Here is a 16987-nt window from a genome sequence, read left to right as displayed (position 1 = left end):
CAGCAAAATAAATGCTTCCTTCTTTTCAATAGGTTCACACGTAACATAAATAAATAAATAAATAAAATCAATCGGGCAGCGAGATTGAAATCTTTGCTAAAGCATCTCACCACCTGTCGTCATTGGCACACTAGCAGAAACAGTCAAATGAAGGACCGCTCTGTAAGCGTTAAGGCACAGGAGGGTCACCTTTTCCATGATGGGGACCACCTTGGTGTTTAGGGATTTTTCCACAGACCACTGAAGGCATCAAACCCAAAACCCACATTTCTACAGCAACTTGCTGTTCCCCTGGGTAAGTAGTCTTATTGAAGTAAAGGAACTCAATCATAAACCCATACACAGAACCTACCTAACTCCAGTTCACCTCCATGGAATATCGTCCATAAATTTGTCAATTCATACAGTAATTCATAAACATATTTGTTAATTCATCTAAATCCATTAATTAATTTGTCAATTGAAAGGCTGTACGGACCTGCAAATTTCCATTCACTCAACAAACTTCCAAATGTCAACTGGTTGAAAACACTGCAACCTTTCCAGCCAATGGGAGCACACACTAATATTTTAATCATTGAAAATCCAGCCTCACTTAAAGCTGATTCAGCCAAGAATATTTAATTTTATTAATGGAATAAAATGTTGCAAACAAGGGTTATTTCAAAATTAAACCTGTGTATCTTTCTTTATCGGTGCTGAGCATGAAGTTAAAACATGAATTGCAAAAAAAGTATTTTAAACACAAAAAAGGTTTTTTCATAAAATTGAAGTCTCAGGGTAGTGACTTATGTCAGTGTGACCTATACAACCATTTTTTTATGGTATATAAAAAAATGAATTACTGTACCTATATGCGAATTCAAAACAAATAAATGTAAATTATATAAATACATTTTAAAAAAAGGCTAAATAACTATTAACATAGGGGGAATGCAAGAGTGATTGATGAAAATTACAACCACTGAACAAGCTAATTGAATGTTGCCATAGTAACAGGTACCACATTTACACTTTAAAATGGATTCCTGAAGTACCTATATTTATATATAAAAAAAAAAAAAAAAAAAAAAAAACATTTTTGCTCAGATCACAAGATTAAAATATAGTTAACTGGAATCCTAGTTGATTTATACAAGCAGTAACTTATTACCAGTTGTTCAAATCAATATTGTTAAAATTGTGTTCCTCGAGCTATGTACAGATGTAATATCTCCCACAAATGTAATAACCACTTGTTCACATATATAATGTCTCCCACAAATGTTGCATCCATGATATTACCCATGAATTACTTAGTACCTATTTATCTATGTATTTAAATAAGTTTAACTTATAATTGATAATATTCATTAGTGCCCAATAATGACTGCCCAATGATTAAAGTATACACTTTTCTAGTTAATTATAACAAATGTTTTTTTTTTTTGTTGTTATAATAAATAATAACTGAAAGTTGGCAGATGGGTATAACATTTTTGGTAGAGATTATTACATTTGTAGGCAGATGGTTATTACATTTGTGGATTTGTAGGCAAGTGGTTATTGCATTTGTAGAAGATATTACATTTGTGGGCAGCTATTATGTTTGTATGTATATATATATATATATATATATATATATATATATATATATATATATATATACACACACACACACTTATGTAACACAGTGAACAAACTAAATGTTATTAATACTTAAATGATTCAAGAAGTTCAATTAAACTATTTTTTGCTGCTGTACCTACTGTATGCATTATTTATTAAAAAGAAAAAAAGTCTATAGACAATAGCTGTAAAAATAGGCGTTTGCTGTCAAAGACTTCTTCACAAACACTAACCTAAAATTAGTCTTTTTTGCCTTTTTTAGCACACAGAACATTTTGTTTTCAGTACTCTTCCTTTTCAGGTGTGCTGAGACTGCAACAAATCTGCCTACCTGTCAACTGCCTTACGACAACTGTAATTTATAACAGGACCTATCTTTATTGAATCAATACTTATAAACCACTGCTATGGTACCAGACAGGGTGCAGTGCCCTCTGGAGGACAGCTAGCAGAGGAAAGCATCAATGCTTTCTAGTTAAGGGATAAACAGATGAAATAACCCTCTGTTCTTAACAATACTCAGCCTCAGCTTGATCCAACATTCGCAACAGTGGAAAAACAACATTGAGGCTACAATATACAGTAGATATGGATTAACCTTGGCCATGGCTCAATCGTTTGCATACTTGCAACCTCAAATATCAAGCATTGCTCCGAATGAAACACATTGATGAATGAAGACATTCTCAATATAGCTGAACCTTAAATTCGAGTTGCCCTCAAATCCAAGTGTTTATTTTTATCAAAACAAAAGTGTGCTTCAAATTTGAATTATGGCTCCAACATTGATATTAGTGGTTTTTGAAAACACTGCCAGTAAATAACTAAATAAAACTAATGTGGTTTGGACATTACAAGCATCATCCTAATTAAATACCTGACACAGTTACAATATTACAGTTTGTTATTTGTTGCTTGTTTCTTTTTAAAAGCTACTAACAGAATAGCTTTGCCATAAAAAAAAGAAAAAAAAATCATAGCGTTACATTTGGAGAAATACAGTAAAGACAGCTCAAACTAATACAAAACAAAGCAACCAGTGGGGCTGGCAATTAAACCACGTATTCTACTTCATGCCAATTTAAAGCTAAGTTTTACCTTTACAAAAACTACTTTAAAATGAACTAAAACTATACAATTACAAAATAGTATTTAAATTTGCCAAGTATTTAATACATTGCAAATGGTTTCCTAAACTATGCCTTTGCTGCAAGTAGATTTCCAGCCAATTTGGTATTATTAAGCATTATAACTAAATGAAGAGGGCACAGATTCCCACACAGTGACCTATTGAGCTATTGATAATATCCAATGCCATCTTTTCATTAGACAGGCCCAGGTTTATAAAAAGCAATATCCAATTACAGTGCTGTAAGATTTGTATAATAGCCTATCTGACATTACCCAATAGTAAATGCTGCACATATGAGGAATATTAGGGTCACCACCCATTTGCTTGTCTTATATCTCCATTCCTAAGACACTAATTAATTTCTCACTGTTGGCGCAGTATGTTCAGAGCAGTTTAATGCGATTCATTTCGCCTCTAACATGAAGGAAGGTTAAAGCACACCCTATACTATTTTTAACTTGACATTTCTCTCACTTTGTGTGCAGCATCTCACACCCCCCAATCACCATGCACACAGTAACAGCAGGTAACAGTGGAAAAGAACAGTCAAAACGGAATACAAATGTTTAAAAGTAACCCAAACGTTAATGTTGGATACAGATTTGTCACAAAGAAAATTAATTTCAGTTAAGCAACTATTTTCACAATTTCTTAACCTAATGAAAAATATTTTCAATAAAAAAAATCATGGCAGTCTACGCACAAGCCTGCATGGTCTATCCGTGTACATTCATGTGAGGGACAGGTGACAACAGGGTTATTAGATTATGAGTTAGTACATCAGTCCCCCCCCATGTCAATTCTAAAAAGAAAACAGCGCAATGTGAGCTTAGAAATGCTACTGAGGAACTGTTGGGTGCAAAGATTGAAACCAGTTTGTGCAGCTATGCACTGGAATCCAAGAGGCCACACTCGTTAAACGTATTGTCGATTCTTAATACCTTCTACCAAGAACACAGACTTGCTGTATTTATATCAAATCTTGATTGCCCAATAGCATGGCAGTAGAAAGTCAGCAGTAAAATTACCAATTTTCACCAATGAATAATAAGTGAGTGTGCTTTTAAAATGTGGATTAGGACATGCCGTATTTGGAATTAAGATGTTCCCTTATATCAGTTATTTATCTGTAATCGTCTCTCATTTCTGGACAGGCAGATCCATTAAGACATGTTTGTGTGTGGTTGGAAGGAGGGTGGTGATACGTCAAGACTGTTACCAGACTACCACAGATACTCATCGTTATAATGAACACTTAGCTATGAATATCTGGAACAAAGCTGTACTTCTGCATTGGCAGCAATAACAGCATCCTTACACTGCTGAAATGTGCCATTGGGTTTCTGAATGTATCTGTTGACTTTGTTATCACCATCAACATAATTTTTGCTAGCAGATTATTAATATATATTTATTTCTTTTACCTTTCATTAGCAGAGATTGTTCACTCTGGTTGATACAGCCTAGTCATTGGATATACATCACCATCTACACATAAATACAAAATCCTTAAAAGCAGGTCACCATGATCTACATCCGCAGTATTAACATGCAACTTTGAAAAATAAATAAATAAATAAACATTTTGAAAGACAGATGCCTCAGTATACAGTTCAGTAACTATCCAATAACTCATACTAGAGAGTGCCCTTAGCAAGCTTCAGCATGTAGCTTATAGTGATTTGAAACGCTTAAAACATATAAACTACAAAGAGGCGGTTAAAAGTTGAATATGCTAAACGTATAATCAATCACGTGGCAAATTTCACCAAACTCATTTTTTTTTTTTTTTAAATATATTCATTTTAGCAATGCACTATCACATACAGCCAGTCCATCTTATATCCGACTGCTGTGGAGCCAGAGTAAAGACGGGTATTATAAAAAGGATGGGTTTTGGCAATTGCCTCCTGGTAGCTTTTCTAATTGGTGCAACAGAAAGATTGACACAGGGGCGGGTTTTATTCTTGGTCGATCTAGCGCTTCATTGGTGCACTCTGCTTTGAGCATGGCATGGTATCAATTCTATGGTGTAAAAGTTACTGACAAGGCGTTTTTTTCTGAAGTTTGTTATATATTTAATAAAATAGCTAAACAAAGGAACGAAGCAAAACCACATCAGGAAGTATTTTGAGGAACTGGACGAGAAAACCACGGTGTGTAAATAATTATGAAAAAAAAACATTCAACATTACTGTGGATGCAGTTATTGGTGGCAGTAAAAAGCAAACATCCATAATATACAGAATGCTCCAGGTGGCGACTGACACTTATTTAGCCCGATCATCCCTGTAAAGACATAACATGCTTTTAAAAGGAAATTTTTTCAATATTAATTCAGAGAACGCATGTAAATAAATTGTGTAGGCTTTACTTTACCAGTACATTTTTACACAAGTCGTTTGTTTTAAAAAAATAAAACTATATATACAGTGCCTTGCAAAAGTATTCAGACCCCTGACCAATTCTCTCCTATTACTGCATTACAAATGGTACATTGAAATTTCGTTCTGTTCGATATTTTATTTTAAAACACTTAAACTCAAAATCAATTATTGTAAGGTGACATTGGTTTTATGTTGGGAAATATTTTTAAGAAAAATAAAAAACTGAAATATCTTGCTTGCATAAGTATTCAACCCCCACATATTAATATTTGGTAGAGCCACCTTTCACTGCAATAACAGCTTTAAGTCTTTTGGGGTAAGTATGTACCAGCTTTGCACACAGTGTCGGAGTGATTTTGGCCCATTTTTCTTGGCAGATTTGTTCCAGGTTGTTCAGGTTGGTTGGACACCGCTTGTGGACCGCAGTTTTCAAACAGTGCTACAGATTCTCAATGGGATTGAGATCACGACTTTGACTGGGCCACTGTAGGACATTCACCTTTTTGTTCTTGAGCCACTCCAATGTTGCTTTGGCCTTGTGCTTTGGAACATTATCCTGCTGAAAAGGTGAATTTCCTCCCAAGCTTCAGTTTTTTAGCGGACTGAAGCAGATTCTCTTGCAGTATTTTCCTGTATTTTGCTCCATCCATTCTTCCTTCAGTTGTAACAAGATGCCCAGTCCCTGCTGATGAGAAGCATCCCCACAGCATGATGCTGCCACCACCATACTTCACTGTAGGGATGGTGTGTCTTGAGGCATGGGCAGTGTTAGGTTTGCACCACACATAGCGTTTTGAGTTTTGGCCAAAAAGCTCTATCTTGGTCTCATCTGACCACAAAACCTTTTCCCACATCGCAGCTGGGTCACTCTCATGCTTTCTGGCAAACTCCAGACGTGCTTTCAGATGGTACTTTTTGAGTAACGGCTTCTTTCTTGCCACCCTCCCATACAGGCCAGTGTTATGCAGAGCACTTGATATGGTTGACTGGTGCACCATTACTCCACTCCCAGCCACTGAACTCTGTAGCTCCTTCAAAGTGATTGTTGGCCTCTCTGTGGCTTTTCTCACAAGTCTCCTGAGCGCTGAGTTTTGAGGGACAGCCTTTTCTTCGCAGTGCCTGGGTGGTGTGATGCAGCTTCCACTTCCTGATTATTGATCCAACTGTGCTCACTGGGATATCCAAACACTTGGATATTATTTTGTACCCTTTCCCTAATCTATGCATTTGTATTACTTTATCTCTAACTTCTGTAGAATGCTCTCTGGTCTTCATTTTCCTTCAGATTCACAGCCTTACCAATGATCCTTCAACAGTGGGGTTTTTATCCAGAAAATGTGACAGCAACTTTAATGGTTCACAGGTGGAGGCCAATGGTAAGGTAATTGTGTCCTCGTTAGGGCAATTTCTTTCATCGGTGCAAACTGGGAGCTTCCACAGCACAGGGGCTGAATACTTATGCAAGCAAGATATTTCAGTTTTTTAATTTTCTTAAAAATATTTCCCAACATAAAACCAATGTCACCTTACAATAACTGATTCTGAGTTTCAGTGTTTAAAAATAAAATATCAAACAGAACGAAATTTCAATGTACCATTTGTAATTTGGTAATATGAGAGAATTGGTCAGGGGTCTGAATACTTTTGCAAGGCACTGTATATACTGGAATCTGTGTGCATTTGATACATTCTGTAAAACCTGTAAGTTGTTTATTGTATTATTATTATTGGTTTTATTTTGTTCTTTGATATAATATAAATGCAAAGAAAAAAAAAGTTCATTTTTTTTTTTTCTTTGATTCTATTGATTGTTATTGTTAGTATTACATCCAGGACACAGCTGCTATTGCATTTCTTTATAAACACCCCCCCCCAACAAAACTGATAAGAATGTGACAAACTTAATGCATTTTTTTCAAGCGGAGTTTATACACAACATATTTTCAGTGTGTTAAAAAATGTGAACTTCATTTATTTCAAATTTTAGTATTCTCAAATAAAATGTTATATACAATGCAATTTACGTAATTTATGAAACTGAATTTACTCTGCAAGATGTAGGCTATATTAACCTTTGTAATTAAAACTGAAGCACATTAAAAGATTTAATAGTCTACACTGTGGTTTAGCTGGATATATTTTTAATGGAGGTTTAATAGCTTTCTTTGTTTCCAGTAATTAACAACAACATTTAAAAAAACAAGGCATTTCCTTTATATATAAAAAAAGTGCTACACTATGAAAATATGAATCCACTTGCCAAATAAAAATCCAGGCAGCCCTACTGGGTATCTTCCTTACACTAGCTGCTGCATCTCTTATATGCCCAGATTCCAGTAAACCAGTCTAAAGAACACTCTAAACCAGCTTTGGATCTCTGTGATCTACACCCATCATTTATAAAATGTGACAGACAGATAGCACACAGGTGGCCACTGGGTTATCCAGATTCAGTAACTTGTGGTTGCTGGATGAGTGCTTAACTCTGTTAAATTCTACAACTTAAAACACTAACATTGTAAACACCTGCAATATTCAAAGCAATATCATAAGCAATATTTAAAGCTTGATTAAGAAAGCATACCCACACTAAAAGGATGCCCTACAGGTCAAAACAAGATTACAAATGCAGCAGGAAAATTATGTATATAATTAATATCATCATCTTATAAAACCACTGTAAGCAGATGTATTTAAACCATGTTCTGATCACCGATCCAGCTTCCTCAACTAGAAGCATGGAAATAATTGTATCACAGATGGAAAGGCGAGTATTTCTATCTCCCTCTTAATTCCTGTATTCATGCACGCTTCAATTGCTTGCTATTGCTTGCGGGTCATTCCTGTTTGTTATTACCTTAACCTTTCCTTAGCTGGATGCCTGCAAGTTTTGTCCAAGTATACCAGATGAAGGAGAACATTCAAGGAGACCACATTAAAGCAACATGTATACACACATGCAACTCCTTGTCTTGGATGCTGGCCTTTATTTCTGGGACAATTAGAATCTGGCCAATTAATTGTGGTTTCAGTGGTCTAGTGACAGTTTCGGAGTGGAGATTAAAATACTAAAACCCCCACCACACCAGCCCTGTCAACCATTGGTGAGGAAACGCTGCTTCACTATGTGGAGGGATTGAACTAAAAATGGGAACTGCCTCTAATATGTAGACAGTACTTTTTTGGCTGCTTTCTGACATAACTATTTATTTGTTGTGCTTTTCTATAAAACATGTTCAAGAATGCAATTTTTCATTTCTCTTGTGACACATGCACATAGTCAAACACACATATTAAACATTTCATAAGCAAAACACTTACATCAATGGATAGAGAAGTATTCAATAAGGACAAGCCTTCCAGATCAGTAATCAAACTGGGAGACAGCATTGCTGGCCTAGGTGCTGTTGGCATGGACACAGGTGCAACTGAGCAGAAACAAAAGAGCAGAAAACACACAAGCATTTCAAAGCATGTACAGTTGCAAATGCAATTAGTAGCAATAACAAGAAAATTACATTCGATAGGATATGGTTTTAAATTAATTGTTTTCTGTAATAAGCTCTTTTTTGTTAAGGATTCTTTGTCTGATCAGTTTAAATAATAGATAAAGCTAGATGAGTTTAAACATATAGATTTATCTATTATTTGTATAAAGTTTGGTGTAAGGAAATAACATTTAAACTTTCAGGTCACTGGTTTCAATTTTCCTTGCAAAACTAGTATAAATTCAAACTTAGAGTCAACAGTATCGTGAAGTATATCACCATACACACTTGTTATACATGTAAAAAGGAAAGTTTGACAGTAGTATGGAAAATACATTATTCTGATACTCTCACTGGCTTGCAGTAAATGAACATTGTAAATATGTTTTAGCTCAGTGGGATAAGTGGTTTCTCTACATCCAATTAAAACTTACAGTCATCCAGATCAAGCAATGAAACTTCCTGTTTTGTTGTCTTCTCTCGTGCCTCTTTAGTTTCTTCCTTCTGTAGACAAACACAAAACACATTCAGATGATATAAAGAATAGAAAATGCAAAACTATTGGATATGATTTGTAATGTACACAAACACAGTAAAAGCTATGATGAAGAGGTGACACTCCTTCGGCCCATCAATACAGCTAGTCAGCCCTTAATTAACCTTACATTTCTTTATGTGACATCCAAGGAATGACCTACAGCATGCAAAGCAGGCTCTGAAGAGAAGTAAATCCTATTACCACTGGTAATGACTCACCACAATTAGAAACGTGTTCGGCAAGTTTCTTCACTGTTGCCTTGGTAACACAAATCAGACAGTGAAGCCTGGTTACTGGTCTACATACCACTGCAGGTAAAAAGGTGTTCTTTATGTTGCAATAAGTAGCATAAACTGTTCCTACTTTAATGAAGGTGGAAGACAGCTGAAACTATCACTATGGTTAACTTAATTTATACCTGTGATGGCCTGGTTTTTTACACTTCAGTATTACAGTAAATATTGCCCACGACCTTACATGCACACACAGACACATACATATTAAAAACAAGGTGCACAGCATATAAGTGACTGAGGGAAAATGGGGGGTGGGGGTGTATCAAACAGCCCCAAGAGCCAGCATCAATAATTCACTTAACCAGCTTCATAACATAGCATATTAAGACTAAATATTTTAAATGCATCTAATGGAGGAACACCTGACCATAAATTGTAACTACTATAATCTTTTACATTGTCAGTATTAGTTTTGCCAAACATAGAAATACTTTTTAAAATGTTTTCTTATCAAGATAAATGTTGCATGTATAAATAGTAACTGTAGTATAGTCTAAATGTATATACAGTGTCAATGATCATAAAGTATTTTCTACTTCAATGTCTGTTCCAGTTTTTTTTTCTTCTTGCTCATCTAACCATTATGCCACATGCAATTTAAATGAATGCTACCAAATTCCTGCTTTCACAGCTTTTGCAAGCTACCACAAACCTTCTCATAAGGATACCTTGTAACTGCAGAAATTATAACATGCACTTTCATTTGTGGTGGTTGAGTGCAGCACTACGTCTCAGAGCTTCGGTAGAAAAGCATTTTAACTTCTGAATGCTTTTATCTTACGCGCCCTGCTCGCATAACCATTTTTTACAGGGACCATAAAATTCCACTCTGTAGCTACAGACGAAGAATCCTTCACAAAAAAAGGAGCTTAATACAGAAAACAAACAATGAAGTTAAAACCATATCCTATCAAATATTCCCCAACCGACAATTCATCTTGGTAATAGAGATGGAACCTGGATAAATGCATATAGGGCTTGAAGCGTGAGATTGAGGATTTCTCTGGCACAATGCATAATTCATGACCTCGACCAGCAAACTGTGTAAAATGAGAATTTCACACCGCAACATGAGCAATGGAGCTGCAGAGAAGAGGCAAATGAAATCGCATTTTACTGGGAGCATTTTATTTCTTAGCCTCCCTATTTTTAAACAAAACCATCATTGCCAAACCAAATGCGCTGACAGATCTCCCACTGTTCCCTTTGTGTTAGTCCTTGAAAAGAGATTGGGTGGAAAGAGACCATTTACTTCTGTATTCTTTTGGGAGGGAAAAATAGCTTCTTAACAGTTCACTGATCATGTTAGATATGTATATAAGCGATATATAGATGTGTATATAAAACACACTGCTGACTGGTTTTATGGGAGCTCGCTATTTATGAAGCTTCTGCACCTGTACGATCCACCCCCTACTCCCCCTTCTCATAAAACAGATTCCATGCATGTAGATGGGGAAGGGTGCAAGCAGAGCAGATCAGTAATGCTATCAACCCCTTTATATAGTAAATAAATAAATAAATAAATCTCCCACCAGCCCAGAACTATTCACAGAAAGGCAATCATTGATTCCAAAGGGTGTTTATTTTTTTCTTTTTTGTTCAATTAACATGCAAGGATGCCTGTTATTCACATAATATAAATCGATCTGGGTGAAAAAAAAACAAAAACCATAAGCCCATTTTAGATGTGTATTATACTGGCAATGCATTTGCAAATTGATGAGGACGTGCATTAAAAAAAACTGAAAAACGACAAAACACAGGCAGAGCCTTGCCTTTGTTATAAACCAATTATGTTTATAGTTTAACAAAATGTGATTTTGTTATGAAAGTACTTGATATTTTCATTGCAGTGGTTCACTGTCCACCCCCCACATGTAGTGAACTTCATTATGTTGAGTATTATAACTAAAGGTTCAATAATAATGTTAAAATGTCAAAATAATCCCTTTAGTTTAATCCATGGTACCTCAGGTAACACTTTGTGGTATATAAATACCTCTAAATGGTAGAAAATAAAAAAAAAAAAATCATTTTTTAAAATTAATTGTTTGTAAATGTTCTGTAAGGATGAAAACGTAGTAGTTTCTTCTGACAATGGTCTGGAAAAAAACAACACATTATTATTATTATTATTATTATTATTAGGCTTCCAAGCCAAAGGCTGGGAAGCTTATTGTTAAGATTTTTTTTTTTGTTGTTGTTGTTATTTGTTTCTTCCCAAAACTTTAAACTGCTGCTGCTTTGAAGCTGTGTGACCGATCAGGTTCTGACTTGGCAGCTGACAAGCTGGATACTTTGGTTGTCACATGTTGAAAAATTTTTGCTGCTGTGTCCTTGCAATTGGCACCGTGACGCATTTTTCAATAAAACCTTTCGAAATCTTCTTAGGAACCGGTGAAGCGATTGATCTGAAACTTGACATATATTATCAGCATCCAAACCCGCATCAAGTTTGCGAAGCAGAAGTTGCTGTGATAAATTTTAATGTCAAAATGGCCGCCACAAACCTTATCGAAACGTGCCCCTAAAAACAAACTGCTGCTGTTTGAAAACCATTTGTCCAAACAACTCCAAACTTGGTTGTTATCGTCCCAATAACAATGGGACACAAATATGTGAAAATGGTGATGTTTTATAAAACAAGATGGCCGCCACTTATACGTTTACATTTAAAATTTAAACCTGCGTCAGTTGACAAACGGTTTACTTGACTAACTCCAAACTTCACAAGCATCTTCCCTGATACTGTATCAATACAACTGACTTTTAAAAAAAATTGTGTTGACCGGAAACCGTTGGCCATCTGACGCATTTTTTAGAAACCTTTCGAAATCATCATCTTGGCAACCGGTGAAGCGATTGATCTGACGCTTGGCATATATCATCAGCATCCAAACTCGCATCAAGTTTGCTAAGCAGAAGTTGCTGTGATAAATTTTAATCTCAAAATGGCTGCCACAAATCTTATCAAAACACGCCCTTAACAGCACACTGCTGCTATTCAACACCTGAATATAATTATGCACAGTCAAAGAAAATAAAGAACCATATATTTATGCATTTTTTATAGGGAAGACAGGGGAATGTTGTATTCCAACTGCGGAAAGACTGCAAATTAACTGGAATTATTTCTTTAAAAGTATCACCACACATGATGTTTATTACACTGTAGCTTGGCTATAACTTTGCTGTCATTGAAAGGACTACTACTACTAATAATAATAATAATAATAATAATAATAATAATAAATAATAATAATAATAATAATAATAATACGTCTGATAATGGCAGAGAAAACAGCAATTTCAGATTATGGTGTTTTATTAATAATCAGCACTGACTCCAAGTCCAATCCGATGATTGGTGTATCCCTGACTGCAACATTCAATCTTATCAAAAGTGACCTCTGGGTCAAACAGACCTGAACAGAAGTAACCTTTGCCCATGTCATATCATTTCCAATAAGCTAATATGACCTTAAAATAAGGAACTGAGATGGGAAGACTATCTTTTACCTGATTCAATACATGTATGGGTATAATCACTGCACCACATGCACAAATCTGTGCTCAGTTTGTCATGCAGAAAATAGTAATGTAATGTCTGAACTTTTAAATTAGAATTAGAGACAATATTTTCAGTATATATAACAAATACAAGTATAAAATAAAAGATTTGGGTTGATCATTGTCCTTTTGCTAATTGAACAGGTTGAAATCGTAAACTGTTTTAGAAGCTGCTAGGAGCCTTTTTTCTTTTACACAGGATCTTCTGAATTACTAGGATTTCTCACCTTTGGCTTTGGTTTTTGTTTCTTTTGGTCTGTGCCCGAGTCGGAGTCTGTTTCAGGTTCTGACCCAGATTCAGAACTGGAAGAACTCTTCTCTGAAGAGCTCTCTTCTGACTCGGATGAAACGGAGTCTGTTTTAGTTTTTGATCCGCTTTTGGTAATTTTGTCGTTTTCAGATTTGTTCTTACAGCTGCAAAAAAATTGTTTTTAGAAACAGCTTTAAAATTACCAACATGTAATAAAACATATAAGATGCATTCAATCATTAAGCGCTCGTATAACTCCTGGAGAATATGAAAAAAAAATTGTTAGAGTAGATTTAACTATATCTTATTCAGCATTTCAAACATTCAGAGCCCGTATAACTCCTGGAGAATAAGAAATAAAATCACTGAAGAGTAGATTTAACTATTTATTATTTAGCATTTCAAGTTGGGGCTGCAGATTAAGTCTGGGTCTTCTACAGCAAGTAAAACTTACACATACAGTAGCTTAACCTACAGAACAAGACAGTTTACTAAGCACCAATTACCCTTTTAAAAGCAGCACAACAGATCCAGAAACTTAAACATTCTGGAGGATGATAAACCCTGCACCTTGCATTCACAGTTTTCCTGAATAACACCAAGTTACAAACTGGCACTGGTAGGAGTCAAGCACAATGCACACCTTAATGATTTTGTAAATGGGGTTAAGATGCATTCCACCAGAAAGGTTAATATTACCATTACATGATCTGTCATGCTAATCACTCTCTTAATTACCCTGCAGAAAATGGTATCCTTAAATGCACAAGTTTTCAGAACATTAAAGAATCTTCTCTTTTTTTGTTGGTAAAGTTAATTTAATATTCCATTATCACTTTCTTTTCATTTCAATTCTGCCACATAATGAATGTTTACCCTGCTGCTTGGAATTTCAGATGTTAATTTAATGAAGAGAATTTGATGGTAACTGGCTTTTTAACTTTGCAGTGATGAAAAGCCAGTATTAATTTAGACTACAGATTTCATTTGTTCTGAACAGGAAAAACAATATAAATCACTTTTAAAATCATTAAATCCTGACTTAAATTAATAAAGTCATAATTAGGGCATTATGCTGTGTTTGTTATGGAAGTGGCAGGGTGAGCTGCTTTAATTACTGTCTGTAATAAAAGGTGCAGAGTGCGTGCTGCGTCCCAATCAGCATTGTCAGCCACGACTGAGCTGAGGCTGCAAACCTCCCAACAGAGCCAGCACCTGCAGCCTGCACACCACAGAACCAGCACCACTGGCCACTAGCAGGCAGCAAGAGAGGAGAAGGAGCCCACACCAGCCCAATCAGCGCCAGCACGTAGCATGCTAATTATTAAAAATATGATGGTAATATCCTGGCTTATGATAACAGAGGCTGATAATGGCTAATCTAAAGCCATTACAAAATGCAAATTTGTAGAAATTGCCTTATGAATATTGCCTTTACTACGCTTCAAAAGGGAGTTTAATCAGATTGCCTGTGTTGCTGCTTGACAAAGCAGGTATCAGTGGGTGAGCGCATCAATGAGGGTTGATAACAGACGCAGATAACAGATGGAAATAAAGATGATTGCTGCCATGTCAGATTGGTCACGTCTTCCGATTTAAGAAAAATACTGTATATATGCCCACACTAAAGTGGAAACTAAAATGTTACATATTTACAGTATTCTGGCAATGACTGAGTTGAAGGTTATACTTTGTTATTCAAAAATATTATTCATATATAAAATACTGCAATTCTTGTTTAGATAGATAAGATAGAGATAGTTTTCCCTCGCTGAAGCAATCGTGCACAAATATGAATCGGAGACCATGGATCTGGTTACACCCCCACTATGGAGGTGGGAAGGCTATTATTGACATTATTTTGGTAGTAATAGCCCAGTTTATTTATAACACTGGGCATGCGGACACTATAAAAACAATGCACAGCACAATAAGCAGTTATAATGCAACACTTAGAGACCTGGCCAGCCCTTTTGTGTGTCTGAAGTGTCAGATTAAAACAGGCCTCAAAGTAAACTACCTTTTCTTGTTTTTTCTGGGATTTCTTTTCTTGAGATTCTTTTTCTTGCTGCCGGATTCAGATTGGCTGGAGCGGCTCTCGTTGCCGGAGGAACTGCTGCTGTTGCTGCTGGAGGCGCTGTCACTGCTGCTTTTCTTCCTCCCATTCTCCTCGTCATCACTGCCGCTCTCACTGTCACTGCCAGACTCCTCTACAAACCACAGCACAACACCACGATCAGCTCAAACTCCACATGTCAATGGGAAAAATCAACGAACAAAGCGGACGATCCCCAAAAGCACATGTTAACGCTGTAATACCCATCTCTGCATCACCGATGACACAATGCTTAGCCACCTCAGTATATCATTTACTTTTAAAATGCAGCCTCACAAGCCAGAATTTTTCATATGCAGTACATTATGTGTTGCCGTAGAGAAAAAATAAAATTATTTTGTACAAGAAACAGAATCTTGTTACATAAATAAATCACCTTTTTTCATTTAAAAAAAATGTATAGAGCACATTTCCTTTGCACTCAAATCTATGCACCACATAGATTATGATTCTGGAGCCTTGACAGTATGCACGGTGCAACACAGATACACTAACACCTGCACACACAATCCTGCATTACAAAAAATAATCAAAAAGCAATTCCTACCGCTGCTACAGCTCTCACTGCCACTGCCTGATGCTTCCTCGTCCCCAGACCCTGAATAAAATGCATCATCTGGCTTCGCTGCCTTCACTTTACCTGCTAGAGTAGTCGACTGTGTGAACTACACAAAACAAAAAAACAAACACAAATCGTTACTATCTATACAGTTACATAAAAATCCCCCTTTCCAAGAAAACCTGCTACTCTTAATATAAGCCCACTGCCCAGCAGGGGTAGGTATTGGGACTGATGATCTGTATTGCAATACTGAAGACAATATTGTGATGTGTTGCGATACATACTGGAATTCAATGCAGAATGATGCTGATGTTGATTTTTTGCAACCAAAATAAATCTACATATATAAACTGCATTTTGTCCTTTTCATGGAGTTTAAGAATGTAACATGACAAAATCAACTCTCATATGAAATGCCCAGTAACTCATTTTTGTCTGATCCTCTGAAGTACGTGCATGTGCTCCCAATTTGAAAAATAGAAAAACCGTACTGGTTTGAGAGCTATTTAAAATTCTCTAGAAACATTGATTTTAAATGAATTTTTTTTTAATTGTATAATAAATAATATCTTTATTTTCATTTTATATTAAACATGTTTTTCAAAAGTGCATCCTATGACTGTGGCCATAATACAGGTTTAAAGCTGCTTTATTATAGATCAGCCAGCGCAGACACCTGGGGTTTGGAATAAATGACTGACCTTGCTTTCAAGATTTAATATCTATTACAAAAGCATAAGTGCTACACATTTATTTAAAAATTAAAATACCAGTAAGTAATGTTACAAACTATTTATTTATGTATCTGCTTTGCTTGTTTCTTTCTCACAACTTACAGTACCAGAACTGTGTTTGGTTTTTTTTTTTGGTTTTTTTTTGGTTTTTATCTAATGAGATCAAATGCGATAGGTCCAGGGGGAAAAAAAAGAAAAAGATATTCAGAATACAGTGTAAAATTACATTGTCCAGAACTGTCGGCAGATTGCACTGATACAGTTCTGAAATTGGTGGCTAATAAAAAATAACTGAGTGTTTAA

General features: G+C 35.7%; 1 protein-coding gene across 3 annotated transcripts in view; it reads right to left on the bottom strand.

The window, feature by feature from the left end:
- Positions 1–16987, bottom strand: part of LOC121305193 (AP-3 complex subunit beta-1-like) — a 110272-nt gene that overhangs the window by 44056 nt on the left and 49229 nt on the right. For all 3 annotated transcript variants that reach the window (XM_041236746.1, XM_041236753.1, XM_041236738.1), the window contains exons 18-22: positions 15936–16053; positions 15293–15482; positions 13250–13436; positions 9050–9119; positions 8449–8555 (exon numbers count right to left, since the gene is read on the bottom strand). In XM_041236746.1, the coding sequence (XP_041092680.1) occupies positions 8449–8555; positions 9050–9119; positions 13250–13436; positions 15293–15482; positions 15936–16053 (672 nt within the window). The remainder of the gene's footprint in view (positions 1–8448; positions 8556–9049; positions 9120–13249; positions 13437–15292; positions 15483–15935; positions 16054–16987) is intronic.

Source organism: Polyodon spathula, chromosome 2, assembly GCF_017654505.1.
Source record: "Polyodon spathula isolate WHYD16114869_AA chromosome 2, ASM1765450v1, whole genome shotgun sequence".
In the NCBI taxonomy this organism is placed as follows: Eukaryota; Metazoa; Chordata; class Actinopteri; order Acipenseriformes; family Polyodontidae; genus Polyodon; species Polyodon spathula.
This window is presented reverse-complemented; position numbering and strand designations above follow the sequence as displayed.